Source organism: Phascolarctos cinereus, unplaced genomic scaffold, assembly GCF_003287225.1.
Source record: "Phascolarctos cinereus isolate Bilbo 61053 unplaced genomic scaffold, phaCin_HiC Scaffold_5;HRSCAF=322, whole genome shotgun sequence".
NCBI lineage: Eukaryota > Metazoa > Chordata > Mammalia > Diprotodontia > Phascolarctidae > Phascolarctos > Phascolarctos cinereus.
The window spans coordinates 305,710,124-305,725,434 of NW_027555958.1; the positions used below are offsets into that span (position 1 = coordinate 305,710,124).

The window sequence follows — 15,311 nt, forward strand, 5'->3', positions numbered from 1 at the left end:
CCTTCACTTTGAATTCTTACTTCCACCCTCACCCTCCTGGGGAAAGCCACGGGGGAGGACCACCTCCTGTGTAGGGCAGAAGAGAGGACAGTCCCAGGGAAAGGAGGGCGTGACAGCTCTTCTGGGCTCTGACCTCCTTCCCAGAAGACTCTGGGGAGAGGTTGAACAGGCGTGGGGGTGAAGGGAAGTTGGGAGCCCAGAGCTTCTAGGAAGCCTGGCAGCTCACCCCGCACCCCGTGCCTCAGCACCCCCTCCCCCGCCCCGTGAACTCTGGCTGACCCCTGCTCTGGGGACAGATCCACCAGCTTCGGCTTTACTCAAAGAAATGGTTCCATGGAAACGGAACACTCTTTCCCGTCTTTTCCTCACTGCCTATTTCCCCCTAACCCCCTCATCTTCTGACAGTCAACTATTGGAAAAATCATTATTGTTAGGGCACAGGTGGGAAGGGGCATTGCAGGTGCCAGAGGTTTGGGGATTGGAGGCTGGAAGAGAGGGAAGACGACCTGCAGGACCGGGATAGGCAGGGGATCTGAGCTGGACCCAGAATTTAGGGTAAGGAGGAACATGAAATACTATTGAATCCTAGGGTTAAGCTTGGAGGAGTGGTCTGCCTAATAGAACCGCTTAGCCAGATGCTGTTGCCTCCTTCCCCACCACTGATTATAATGCACAGCTTCACCGTCGGGGAACCGGTTCTAGTCCTCAAAGGGCGCACTTTGCGCAGCTCCGAAAAGCGGTGGGGAGAGATCTCCAACCCCGCCTTCCTGCGGGTCTATTTTATCTTCCTTCACTCCTCCCAACCTCTACTCTCTATGTCCCTCACCTCGGCCTCTTCTCTAGTCTCCAAGGACAGAGACATCTCATGTTTTAAAAATTGCAAAGAAGGATCTCTGAGGTTTGGGGGTCCGAGTCACATCGCTTTCTGCGTTTCTGGGGGTAGAATTACTCAACCTTGCAGAGGTCGTTCCAGACTTCTCCTCCTGCTTCACAGGACAGCCCTTCCCTCAGTCTGAGCCTGGAGGGCAAAGAGGAAGATTCAGCGATGTGGGAAAGACACCCAGCCATTCCCCAACGCCCGAGAGCCTGTCCCCAGTGACAGTCTACTGAGCCCACGCTGTGCCTTATGTCAGGCAGGGCGCAGTAGAGTATGATGGAGTGTGTGACTGTGCATAACTGTGTGTGTGTGGTCTCTTCGCTGCCGGTGCCTGAGGGCAGGAGTCAATCTGGGCTTGTACCCCTGCAACTCCCCACTCCTCGAGATGGCTCCACCAGGCATAGGGGGCCGAGGTGGGACTGAGCTGGGCTGGATCTAGAATCTGGAGCACTCAGTGAGGTCTCCACTGGCCCGTTTCTCAGACCATCTGTCCAACGAGACCGGGTTTTCTCCATAGTATGTCTGTCTTTTCCTGTCCCACTTCTTTCTGCTGGGTAGCCACTTGGATTTTCTCTCTCTCACATACATGGGCAGGAATGGATGGGTGGGTGGGTAGCACAGAGAGAGGATGTAGCGGGGTGAAAGCTAAACTCACACCGGTGCCCTGTTGTGACCTTGACTGCTACCGAACCTGGTTCGAACGGGTCAGTATGCTGGTTATCCTGCTGAACTGCGTGACGCTGGGCATGTTTCAGCCATGCGAGGACATCGCCTGTGACTCCCAGCGCTGCCGGATCTTGCAGGTGTGTTAGTGGTGGGGAGGGGGCCTGAGGTCCCCGGGGCATTGGGGAGGTCAGCTCCTAAGTTTCTAAATTTCTCCTCTGGGTGCACCAGAGTCCCCCAATCCTGCAGCACCATTGCCCCCTCTGGGAGCAGGCCTCCTCTCCACCACTGTGGCCTCTCCTCAGTTCTACCCCTTCCCCATTCAGAGTTGACCCCAGCCCCCTCCCCACTCTCAGGCCTTTGACGACTTCATCTTCGCCTTCTTCGCTGTGGAGATGGTGGTGAAGATGGTTGCCTTGGGCATCTTCGGGAAGAAGTGTTACTTGGGAGACACCTGGAACCGGTTGGACTTTTTCATCGTCATTGCAGGGTGAGTGTCAGGCATTCTAGAAACTCTGTTCTTCTGGTTCCTAGGTTCAAGGCCAATTGATGAAGTAGCTCCTCCTGTTTCCTGATATTCTCCCCAGTCCCAGAGTCTGGGATGAACTACATCCCTTGTCCCTTTCTCCCCCTTCTTTCTTCAATTTGCTTTAGTGATTTTCCATTCTGAGAGTGATATGGAAGCATCACTTCACACCCACTTCCACAGGCCAGGCTTGAGTACTGGGGATGTCACCAAAGAATCACATTCCTGCCCCAGGGCTCTAAGTTTCTCTCTGTATATATTTACCCTAAAAATAAAAAAAAATTTTAAAAGAAGCAGTATGACTTAGTAGATGGGGAGCTGTCCTCCTAGCCAGAAAGATCTGAGTTCAAGTTCTGACTGACTTATCCTGACTGTGTGACACTGAGCAAAGTCACTTAACCTCTTAGTGTTCCATGAAACTCTGTAAGACTGCAAATTGCAGGCAAGGTGTCACCCTACAATGATGGAGCAACTTCCCTATGCCAGCGAGATCACAGATCCTATCTGTTGTCATTACCTGGATCCTCAGCTTTGGGACTGGTTTGCCCCTAACAAATCACCCATGTTAATTTGGGATGGGACCATAGTTGTCATTTCATCCAAAGAGAGAAATAACCTCTCTGAGTCCCTTGAGGAGGGAGGGCAATGAGCCCTGTAGTGTTTCTAGCTACTTGTGTAGTGGGAAAAGCCCTGTTCTAAGAGGCAGGAGAGGATGATTCTGGTGCCAGAGCCACCAGCACTGTGCTGCATTGGTCAAGTCTCTTTATTTCTCTGTGCCTCTATTCCCTCATCTGTAAAACAAGAAGAGTTGGACTAAGCAATGTCTCAAGTCACTTTTAGCTCTGTCGTTCTATGATTCTAACCTTTGCCTTTGTCTGAACTCCCATCGTACTTCAGTATTCTGATCTCTCAGTGTCCCCTGAATATTGGCCTTTCTCCTACAGGATGCTTGAATACTCCCTGGACCTTCAGAATGTCAGTTTCTCTGCTGTTCGGACTGTCAGAGTGTTACGGCCTCTTCGAGCAATTAACCGAGTCCCCAGTGAGTGATCCTCTCCCTGGGGCAAGTGGGCAGAAGATGAAATGAGCCTCCTCTCCCTCACTCTGCCCCAAAAGTACCTTTCCCGTTATTCCACAAGATGGTTGGGATGGAGGTGGGGGTGGGGATGGGGGGGATGGACACAAGAGCCACTGTGTGTATATGTGTGTCTGTTGGGGACAAATCAAAGGTATTCAGTAAGGCTGTAATAGAACTTGAAATCTGCCTCTGGGGCTGTGACAATTGATCTCTTGGGGAGTAGTGATCTGAGAGAGAGAGAGAGAGAGAGAGAGAGAGAGAGAGAGAGGGAGGGAGGAGGGAGAGAGAGAGAGAGAGAGAGAAGGACAATGGAAGTGCTAGGATGGGGGTGGGGATATAGAGAACACATGGGAATCTCTACCAGACTGTTCTTCATTTCATTAAGGTTTAGAGCAATACTTCTCCAGATTTTTGGGTCAAACTCAAGAAGATGCACTGCTGTCCCTTTCCCCTTTTTCCTTCTCCATGCCTCATAAGCTTGGAAGGGGATAAGGTACAAAGCTATAGCAGCATTCCCCAGTCTGGGTTGCTCTTGAACTCCACCCCCACCCCTTGCCTATGACTTTCCTTTAGTTCCCCAGTGGTAGTCCCCTTTGACTGTGGCCTCCTTCCTCCTCCCTCACCCCACTTGGAACATTCACTAGAGCCATTATCTAAATTAAACTAGAGATGGCAAAGCTTTGGAGTATGGGGCCAGAGCAGCTTTGGCAGCCTCAACTCATTGCCTTCCCCTTGAACTTCTCCATCCCCCAACATAGCTCTGGAGTCCTGGTCTTGGGCCCCTGTATAGGTCAACCAGTACATATATGGGCCTTGCCATACTGGGTGGGAGAGGAGGTGGGGGTGGGGCAGGGATGGTCAGCTGTGCTTCTAGATGGTTGTATCAGAGTCCTGCTGTGTGTCTGAGCAATGACAGCTGCATGTGACACACTGTGTGTGTGTATGTGTGTGTGTGTGTGTGCGTGTGTGCACACCAGTGTTTTTCTGGATGGTTCAATGTTAAGTGCCTCGGGGGAGTCAAATGTTAAACGTGTCTCCAGGTGTTCTGCTGTGTTGGTGTTAACAGTAGCTCCAGACGTCTAGGGTGTAGCATCCCCCACTTTCACCCCCACCTCAAGTGACGGATGGCTGATTTACTGGCCTCTGTCTAACCACTGGTGTAATTCCCTTAATGCAAACCCTGAAGAATTGATCCCTGCTGCTGTGCGGTAGATTTGGGAGAGGGGGGAGGCAATGAAGAAGCCTGGGGTGGGGTAAGACATTGTGCAGGAGAGGCTGGCTGCAGTCACATGGATAGACCAATTCTGTTAATTGTTTGTGGAGAGGGAAACACAGGAGGCCTAACTCTTCTAAAACAGGTCTGGGCAGTAAGGAAGACACTTAAGGAAGGGTCAGGGCAGATTCAGACCATATACAAAAGCTGTCTGATTGAGTCATAAACCTGCAAGAGGAAGAGAGGAAAGCCTTCCTTTAATGGAGTGGGTGAGAGTCAGAGAGATGAAAAATCAATGATTTAGGGGAGGGGAGATAGCAGAGGAAATGTCAGTCTTAGATCAATTTCTGTGAATGTCAGGTTTGTGTCTCCATTGATTCGTCCTGATTACAAGATCAGTACTCCAAACTGGTGGACTCTAAAGGGGAGAAGGGGTGTATCCTGGAAATGAAGGGCCGAAACCTGGAAGGAAAGAGAGAGGAGATACTGGAGCAGGTTTGGTTTAGGCAGTTATGGGCAGCATGGTGACAGTGGTAGTCTAGCAAGCCTCCATTCTACCTTGCTTTCTGCCTCTGTTTCCCTGCTGATGCAACGCAGAGACATTTGGAATGGCCAGACAAGTCTGACAGTGAAGGGGAGAAGAGGAATGGGCGGGGTTTATATCCTGGCAAGTAAGGAGGACTTAGAGGGGAGGGAAGGAATTTTAGGGTCTAAAGACAGCCCCAGGTGAAAAGTAATCATGAATCATTTGGCTACTGTTCTAGCTAGGTGGTGCAGTAGATAGAGGCTAGGCCTGGAGGCAGACCCAGGTTCAAATCCAGCCTCGGACACTTATTAGATACGTGACCCTGGAGAAATCCCTTAACCACGGTCTACCTCAGTTTCCTCAACTATAAAATAGGAATAATAAAAGTACGTGCTTTGCAGCGTTGTTGTGAGGATCAGGTGAGACAATATTTGTAAAGCACTTAGCACAGTGCTTGGCACATAGTAGACACTTAATAAGTGTTTGTTCCCTTCCTCTCCCCCCCCAAAAAGAAAAAGAAATGGGCCCCCAACCCTTTTCCCCTCAGAGTGCCCTCAGCCCTAGGCAGGCTGGATTGGGCTGGCTTAGAAAGTCCTTGATTAAATTCTGTCTCTGGATGCTTAACCTACTGCACCAGTTCTGGGGCCTCTCTGCTGCCTCCCCCCTTTCTGCCCCCACAGTGCAGCCTCTGCCCACTCTCTAGGTATGCGAATCCTGGTCACTTTGCTGCTAGACACCTTGCCCATGTTGGGCAATGTCCTCCTTCTCTGTTTCTTCGTCTTCTTCATCTTTGGCATTGTTGGGGGTTCAGCTCTGGGCTGGGCTCCTTCGAAACAGATGCTTCCTTCCAGAGAATTTCAGCATGTGAGTATAGGGATGGTTAGGGTACCTGGGAGATGGTAGGGGGAGACTCTTTGGGACTGGGGGGTTAGGTCATCTTTCTTCCCACATATCCTCACTCCCTGTTTCTACTAGCTTCCAGACCCCCAATTTTTTTCTTGATATTTCTCACCCTATTCCCTAGGATAGCCCTTCACACACCAACTCTAGAGTACCCTACCCTATCCTTGCCACTATGCCCCCTTTCCACCAGCCCATACCTATTTTCCTGCTCCTTATATGTCCCACTTCCCTTTACTCCATTTCCCTGCCTTCCTGCTCCTTGCCCTCCACAGTCTCATGCCCTTCCATCCCTGTTCCCCCTCCCCCTACATCTTACTCTCTTGTGCTCCCACCTTGAGTTTTACCTCTGACCCCTAGCCTCATCCCTGACTCCCTCCCCACCCCGCAGCCCTCTGAGCGTGGACCTAGAACGCTACTATCAGACTGAGAATGAGGACGAGAGCCCTTTCATCTGCTCCCAGCCCCGGGAGAATGGGATGCGTTCCTGTCGAAGCGTCCCCACGCTTCGAGGAGAAGGGGGTGGAGGCCCTCCTTGTGGCCTTGACTATGACGCCTACAACAGCTCTAGTAATACTACCTGTGTCAACTGGAACCAATATTACACCAACTGCTCCGCTGGTGAGCACAACCCCTTCAAGGGAGCCATCAACTTCGACAATATCGGCTATGCCTGGATCGCCATCTTCCAGGTGTGTGTGTGTGTGTGTGTGTGTGTGTGTGTGTGTAAATGGGCAGCCTGGGGACCTGGATTCCAGAACCTCAGACCCCTAAGATGCCCCCTGAATTCAGGCCCCAGGACTCAGATCCTAGCTCAGAGGGTTCTTCTTGGGGTTGTGGGCATGGACCCCTACAAAGATGACTCCAGACTGTGTGTGTGGACCACACTCATCTCAGTGAGTCTCCGTCCCCATGCTCCCCTCCACATAGCATGAGCTCCCAAGAGATGACTGGAGGCCTCTTCATCTTCCCCAGGTCATCACGCTCGAGGGCTGGGTAGACATCATGTACTTTGTGATGGATGCTCATTCCTTCTACAACTTCATCTACTTCATTCTTCTCATCATTGTGAGTGGCTCCTCTGGTTGGGATGGGAAGGCATGGGTCCTGGGGTTGGGTAGTCCTTGGGAGAAGGGGAAGGATGGGGTTGGGCAGGAGACTTGACAGTCTTTCCTAGAAGGGAAGGGTCACTCCCTCTGAATCCTCCCATCCCCCAGCTCTTAGGACAAGCTCTAGTGCAGAGATTCTAAACTTTTTTTTGGATTGTGCTCCCCACTGGCAGTCTAATGAAGCCTGTGGACCCCTTTTCAACACATAGTTTGTTGCCTGCATTTATAATTGGAGGAAATGTTAAATTTCAGTCAGATGTCAATGAAAATAAAGGTGTTATTTTCCCTCATTCAAGTTGAGGTGCTCTCTAAAATCTATCCACGAACACCCTGGCAGGGTCAAGGAGGGGTCTGTGGACTCCAGGTCAAGAACTCCTTCTGTAGAAAAAGACAAAGGACAGATAAACACAGAGAAAGGCAGAGACATAGACACCATTCTTAACATCCCAGACAAGCCCCAGGGAAAAAAAAAAACTGAGACAGAGAGCTGGTGTGATAAACACAGAGAGATAGAATAGAGCCAGGGACAGATCCAGAGACCCTGAGTGAGGAGGAGACACCCTAGAGGATAATCCCTCCTTCCCTCAGCTCTGTCAGGTACACAGAAGAGTTGCCTAGCCTGGCCAGAGACATCTGACCATTGGGGCCAATTCAATTGCTGTCTTCTTTCTGGGATAAGAGGTCACAATAAAAGGGAAGAAATGTTTCATACTATTCCATAATTTTGGGATTGTTTGAGGTTGAAGATTGGCAGAGGAAAGGGTCTAGGTGAGGGAGGCTGGGCAGACAGGTGGGGGAGCCAGTTTCTATTCTCCCACACTTCCTATGACAACTCTCTCAAAACAGTGCCCTGAAATACATTAATGAGGCTAATTATCATAATTATCAGGACAGACTCTGGGGAGAAAAATCTGCTTTGTCATCATGAATATTCATGTCCTTCATTCTGAGTAGTTTTCCCAGTTGTGGCCATCCCAGATTTCTGGTGAAACTGAGGCATGGATGGGAGGGACATGGGATAGGAAAACTGATGTATCAGTGGCATGGGGCTGGTTATGGCTCAGGTGAGACATAGCAGACCTTGGAGTAGGACTCATGAGACCTGTGGTGGGCAGTCCCAGGCCAGGCTAGGAATAGAAAGGGAGGTGGGATTCTGGCATTTTTAGCTACCCTTCTCCATCCCCACTAGCTGCTCTGTCCCTCAGGCCTCTCCCCATCACCCAGGGGAGAACCATGTGTCTTATTCTATAGCTTATCTCTAGGGTTCCACCCAACTTGGAAATGCTATGGTTGTCTGATTCCATGTGGCTCCACCATATCTCCTCCCCAGCCTAACCCTGGGAGGGTCACTAAATTCATGCTTTCCCCCTTCCCATAACTCATCCCTTCTATTTCTTCCCTTCTCCCTTTTTATTCCCTTTGATGTGGTGAAAAGAACATTGGATTCAGAGTGGGAGGGTTTAAATCCTGGCTCTACTATGCATGTGACCTTGGGCCAGACACTTAATTCTTCTTAGTCTTAGTTTCTTCATCTGGATTGGACTAGATGATCTCCTATGGTGGCACAGTTGACAAAGAGCTGGGCCTGGAATCAGGAAGACCTGAGTTCAAATCTGGCCTCAGATAGCTCTGTGATCCTGGGCGAGTCACTCAATATCTGTTTGCCTCAGTTTCTTTAATTGTAAAATGGGGAATAATAATAGCTGCTATTTCACAAGGTTGTTGTGAGGATCAAATGAAATATTTGTTTTAAAAAAAACTCTGAGCACTTAGTGTGGGGCCTGGCATGTAGTAGGCTTTGTATAAATGTTTACTCCCTCCCTGTGCCCCTTTTAGCTCTAAGCCCTGATACTATGATTTCTACTGTCCTCTGAAACCTCCCTCCCATCAGGTGGGCTCCTTCTTCATGATCAATCTGTGCCTGGTGGTGATCGCCACACAGTTCTCAGAGACTAAGCAGAGAGAGAGTCAGCTGATGAAGGAGCAGCGGGTTCGATTCCTGTCCAATGCCAGCACGTTGGCCAGCTTCTCTGAACCGGGCAGCTGTTATGAGGAGCTGCTCAAGTACCTGGTGTACATTCTCCGGAAGGCTGCCCGGAGACTGGCCCAGGCCTCCAGGGTGGTAGGGGCACGAGCTGGCCTCCTAGCCAGTCCTGGTGGCCGAGGAGTTTGTGAGACCCAGCCTGCCAGAAGCGGGAGTTGCCCCCGTTCCCGCCGTCGTCGCCCATCCATTCATCACCTGGTTCACCACCATCACCATCATCATCACCATTACCACTTGGGCAATGGGACCCTGAGAGCTCCACATGCCAACCCAGAGATCAGTGATGGCGATGCCAACGAGACCCGTCGGCTCATGCTGCCTCCGCCTCCTACCAGTGCCCATCCTGGGGGGTCTCCTGGGGGTTCTGAATCTGTACATAGCTTCTACCATGCTGACTGCCACCTAGAGCCCCTGCGCTGCCAAGCAGCCTCTCCCAGGTCCTCTCCTGAGGGTCCGGGTAGGAATGTGGGTGGAGGAAAGGTATACCCCACCATGCACTCCAGATCCCCACCCAAGGTGCTAAAGGAAAAGGCACTGGTGGAGGTAAGCCCTGCCTCTGGGCCCCCCACTCTTACCAACCTCAACATCCCACCTGGACCTTATAGTTCCATGCACAAGCTACTGGAGACACAAAGCATAGGTGAGCACTTTGGAGGTGGGGCTGACTGGGGATTGGGTATGTCTTTGAAATAGCCTTTGGTGCTGGGTTCTGATGGTGGAGACAGAAAAGGGAGTGCCTAGCCTGATTGATGGAAGAAACTTTGTCCCTACACTTTGGGATTACTCAGGATGATGGAGAAAATGCTTTTCCTTCCCTCAGAGACTCTCCATCTGATAGGGGAAGAAGAACATATGCAGAGGAGGTAGACTTAAAACTTATAAATCGAGATACTATATAAACAAGCGTGAATTAATAGCTGTGCCACAAATTGGGTGTGTTTAGTGGAAAGACCAGTGGATTTCAGATCAGAGGACCTGTGTTGGAATCCCAGCATTGCTGCTTACTACCTACCTGTGGGGTCTCATGCAAGTGAGCTCTTCTGTCTGGGCCTCCATTTCCTCATCTGTAAAATGAGGTGGTTGCTAAAAGTATCTACTGGCTCTAAAGCTGCATCTTTCAAATACTAAGGGAAGACAAAGGAGTAATCAGGGAAGCTTACTAGAGCAGGCATTTTGTGCTAGATGGCCCCTTCTACTTGCCTATCTCTTAGTGACATGGCCAGTAGTCCAATGCCTATTTGGCAAAAACTGGCATAGAACTGACCGTTTCCATTCATCGCTCTGGTAACGAGATATGTAAATGTTGTCAGGCATCCAGGCTGAGGAGCTTCTGATCTGTGGGCCCTGGAAGTGCTCACGTCCTAAAGGAAGGGACTTTTGATGCTGCATCCTTAGACTTGCCTAATCTAGGGTAATCCAGGGGATATAATTTTAAGCAAGATCAGCCTACTATTTACCTTTAGCAGAAAGCTAGGTGGTATAGTGGATAGAGCACTAGTCCTGGAGTCAGGAAGAACCAAGTTCAAATACTTTTACTAGCTGTATGATCCTAGTCAAGTCATTTATTCTATATTTGCCTCAGTTTTCTCGACTGTGTAAAATGTGGATGATTATAGCACCTGCTTCCCAGGGTTGTTGTGAGGATCGAATGAGGTGATATTTGTAAAGCACTAGGCACAGTGCCTGGCACACAGTGAGTGTTAAATAAATACTTGTTTCCTCCCTCCCTCCCTTCTTCCTTCCTTCCTTCTTTTCTCCCTCCTTTCTTCCTTCCTCCTTCCTTCTTTCTTTCTCTCCTCCCTCTCTCTCTCCTTTCCTTCCTTCCCTCCTTTCTCCTTCTTTCTTTCTTTCTTTCCTTCTCTCCTCCCTCTTTCCTTTCCTCCCTCTCTCCCTCCTTCCCTCCTTTCTCCTTCCTTCTTTCTTTCCTTCTCTCTTCCCTCTCTCCCTTCCTTCCTTCCTTCTTTCTCTCCTCCCTCTTTCCCTTCCTCCCTCTCTCCCTCCTTTCTCCTTCCTTCGTTCTTTCTTTCCTTCTCTCCTCCCTCTCTCCCTCCCTCCCTCTTTTCCTTCCTTCCTTCCTTCCTTCCTCCCTCCCTCCTTAATGACTAAGCTGCTCTTCCTAAACCCCCCACCCTTGAGTCCAAGAGAAAGATACTCAGGCATCAGCAGGGATGGGGTTGAGACAGCAATGGAGGGTTTTTATCTGCTGGCAAAGGTGGAACCAAGAGCCTCCTTCCTGAAGAGCTTAACCGCATCCTAGGCTTCGGCAAAAACAAACACAAAACAAACCAACCAACATGGATGGTGCAATGGAGAGTCAACCTCACTGTAAACTAAACAAATAAGATAGTGATCCTCTTCATAAACAAAATGCTATAGCCAGCATTCCATAGCCCTGATATTGCCTAATTCTGTTAAAATAGTTTTTTCACCTGATTTTCATATTCTAATAAGTCACGAGGGTGGGAGAAATTGAGAAGTGGTGATGCATGGTATATTGGAAAGAACATTAGACTAGGAGCCAGGAGACCCGACTCTGCTGCAAATTACCTTTGTGACCCTGGCCAAGTCACTTCTCTTCTCTCAGCCTCAGTTTCCTCTTCTGTAATTGAGAGAATTGAATGGTAGGATCTACAGTGCCCCATCCAGCTCTGATCTTTTAAGATTCCTAAAGACTTGAGACCATCTGTGCCTCTTAATAGCTGTCTATTAATGGGGTTCTTTTATTTCTTTTTTTAAATTAATTTGGTTACAAAGGCTGGGCTCCTGGTCCAAGGGACAGCTGTCTGACTTCTGACCTCCTGTGTTCTAGGTTCCTGTCAAGGCTCCTGCAGGATTTCCAGCCCCTGTGGGAAGGCAGATAATGGGGCTTCTGGCCCAGATAACTGTCCCTACTGTACTCCAACGCAGGCGGGAGAAGCTGAGCTGACGGACCCAGAGCTGCTTGACTCAGATAGTGAGGGCATCTATGAGTTCACACAGGATACCCAGCATGGTGACCACCGGGACCCCCACTGGGGGGCAAGCCAGGGCCAGGGCCAAGAGCCCAGTCCCTTGGTGGCCTTCTGGATGCTGGTCTGTGAGACTTTTCAGAAGATTGTGGACAGCAAATACTTTGGCCGTGGGATTATGATAGCTATCCTTATCAATACCCTCAGCATGGGCATCGAGTATCATGAACAGGTACAGATGGGAAGGTCCCTTCCTCTTCCCCTCTGTTTCCCCTCCTCTTACCTCTCTACCCTGCTTTGGGGGAAAGGGCATGGGGGAGGGGGGCTGGGGGTTGGCTGACTTCTTTCTACCCACACCTGAATATTTTAATTTATCCTGCTCTCACCTCCTTCCCACAAAATAGAGTGGAAGGGGAAACAACTTGGATTCAGGAAGCCTTGTGTCTAGACCGGGGTTCTTAGCCTGGGTCCTTAAAATGAACTTAAAATGGGGGGGAAATTACATCTATATTTTTACTATGCTTGGTTTCTTTTGTAATCCTATATATTTTATTTGATTCATTTGAAAATATGATTCTGAGACGGGTCTACAGGTTTCACCAGACTGCCCAGGGTGTCTGTGACACAAAAAATGTTAAGACCCGCTGGTCAAGACCTGTTGTGATTGTCAAATTGTTTCAGTCTGTCTGACTCTTCATGACCCCATTTGGGGTTTTCCTGGCAGAGATACTGGAGTGCTTTGCCACTTCCTTCTCTACCTCATTTTCTAGATGAGGAAACTGAGGCAAACAGGGTTCAGTGACTTGCCTAGGGCCACATAACTAGAAAGTGTCTGAGGCCAGATTTGAACTCAGGAAGATGAGTCTTCTGGACTCCAGGCCTGGTGCTCTGCGCACTATGGCGCCACCTAGCTGCCTCAAGGTCAAGGCCTAAGTTCTCCCCTTTCTAGCTATACAGGTCTTGAGCAAGTAAAGCAACTTCTGAGCCTAAGTTTCTTTATCTGTAAGATTGGGATAACACTATCTCCTCTGCCTATCTCAGAAGGTGAGCATTATGAGCTTCTGAGTGACTCTTTCATGCTGAATGCAGAGGGGAGATGCAGCATGTGGTGTAATGGAGTCTGGGACGCAAGATGGGGAGTCAAGAGATCCCTATTCAGGTTCTGTCTCCACAACTTACTAGCTGGTTGTTGATTGATTGACTAAAAGGCAGTAGAAGTTTATTTTTCCCAGAAATAAAGGAGATGAAAAGACAAAAATAAAACAAAAACATCAAAACAACCCAACTTATTAGCTTTAGAGTAACCTTGGACAAGTATTTTAACCACCCTGAACCTCATGAGGTTTCAGTTCAACTCAATTCAATTTTTAAAAATAATTTGTTAATTAAAAATAACAATTCATTGATTGATTTTAAAATATTAAAGGGCTATTCTGTGGGAGGTACAAAACCCAAAACAGTCCCAGTCTACTGGGGAGGGAGAGTGGGACAGATATAATATGTACCTAGATAAGTAAATAGAAGGTAATTTGAAGATAACTGGATCATAGGTACAGACCTAAAAAAGGAGGCTTCGAAGGTCATCTAATCCAACCTCCTCATTTTATAAATAAAGAAAATGAGGACTAGGAACATGAAGTGACTTGCCCAAGGTCATATAGGTAGTAAAAAATAAAGTGCATCAGGAAAAGTGTCATGAAGGAGATAATAATAACAATAATTCATATAGTGTTTCAAAGTTTGCAAAGCACTTTACAAATATTACTTCAGTTTAGCCTCATAACATCCTACCTGGAAGGCAGGTGCTACTATTATCCCCATTTGACAGATGAGGAAAGTGAGGCAGATAGAAAGTGACTTGCCCAGGGTCACACAGCTAGAGATGGCTTATTTAGATATGGAGACTAGACTGTGTAAAGAAGGCCTGGAGACTAGAAGTGGAATATTGAATTCAGGGAGCAATTAATTAGACCTGGCTGGCTGGAATACAGAGTGCATGAAGTGGGGTATAATTTGAAAGGGAAGGGTAATTTGAAAATAGATTGGAGCCAAATTGTGGAGGGTTGAGGAGTTTAGATTTTTTTTCTGGAAGCAATGGAGAGCCACTAAAGATATTTAATCCTGGTCTAATACATACACAAAGACCTATAATACAAAATAATACATGATAAGCACATTAGATAGACACAGACAAAGTGCAATGAAAAGTCTAAGGTAGGACAAGTTATTACCAACGGAAGCATTTCTCAATATCGTACTTCTTCTTTCTCCATATTCTCTTCTCCCTTAGCTTTTTATGACATGATGCTCTCCTGGTTCTCCTTCTACATCTCCTTCCTCTTTTCTGTCTCTGATGGTTCTTTCAGTCAATTGACTAATTAAGAAGCATCTACTAAGTGCCAGGCAAAAAGGGCAGTGTGGTAGAGTAGGCAGAGACTTGACTTTGCAAAGAGAAAGATCTGGGCTCAAGTATTTCTTCTGATACATACTGGTTGTACAAGTCACTTAATCTTTCGGTGTCTCAGTTCCCTCATCTGTAACATAAGGGGGTTGTACTTCATGGCCGTTTGAGTCAGGCTTAACAGTTGTATAGGAATTCAGTAGGGTTGGGATGGAAGGTGGAAAGAAGGGGAGAGAATTTCAGGTTCATAGGCCATAGATTCAGAGCTAGAAGGCATCTTAGAAATCAACAAGTCCAATTCCCTCATTTTACACTTGAGGAGACTGAGGCTGAATGAAGTTAAGTGACCTGCTCAGGGTTTCAAAGCTAATAAGTGTCCAAGGCAGGATTTGAACCCAGATCTTCCTGATTCCAAGGCCAACACTCTATCCACTATTCCACAGATTGTGAATAAAGGCTTGGCAGTGGGAAAATATGGGTTGTGAAATTAGTACAGTGAGTAGTCCAATTTGGCTGAAGCATAGTTAAGGGTAAAGAATAGCATGAGAGGGGCAACTAGGTGGTGCGGTGGATAGAACACCAGCCCTGAAGTCAGGAGGACCTGAGTTCAGATCTGGCCTCAGACCAAACACTTGACATTACTAACTGTGTGAGCCTGGACAAGTCACTTAACCCCAATTGCCTGGAAAAAAAAAACACAACAAAGGATAGCATGAGAGAAGGATGGAAAGGTAGGTGGCACTACTGAAGGGTTTGGTCAAATCTATGCATAAGGCAAGAAGTCTAGCTGAGACATGAAGGATGGTTTGGTTGGAAGCTGTTGCAATAGTTCAGAAGGGTGGTCAGGAGGAATTATACTAGTGTGGTAGCTGTGGGAATTGGAGAAGAAGGACATGAGAAACATTGGGGAAGTAGAGTCTATAGCACGTGGCAACTGTTTAGATATAAGCAGTAAGGGAGCAGAAAGGATCGATAACAACCACCAAGGTCTATAACATCTGAATCTGGCTGAACCAGTAGGGTCTG

The 15,311-nt window shown here is 48.3% G+C and overlaps 1 protein-coding gene across 1 annotated transcript in view; it reads left to right on the plus strand.

The window, feature by feature from the left end:
• Positions 1–1,573: 1,573 nt before the first annotated feature.
• The window catches only part of CACNA1G (calcium voltage-gated channel subunit alpha1 G), a 78,633-nt gene continuing 64,895 nt past the window's right edge, over positions 1,574–15,311 (plus strand). Inside the window, 9 exon segments of the mRNA XM_020972560.2 lie at positions 1,574–1,680; positions 1,897–2,030; positions 3,011–3,108; positions 5,587–5,684; positions 5,686–5,747; positions 6,175–6,475; positions 6,759–6,851; positions 8,784–9,576; positions 11,746–12,116. Coding sequence (XP_020828219.2) covers positions 1,588–1,680; positions 1,897–2,030; positions 3,011–3,108; positions 5,587–5,684; positions 5,686–5,747; positions 6,175–6,475; positions 6,759–6,851; positions 8,784–9,576; positions 11,746–12,116 — 2,043 coding nt within the window. The 5' untranslated portion in view covers positions 1,574–1,587.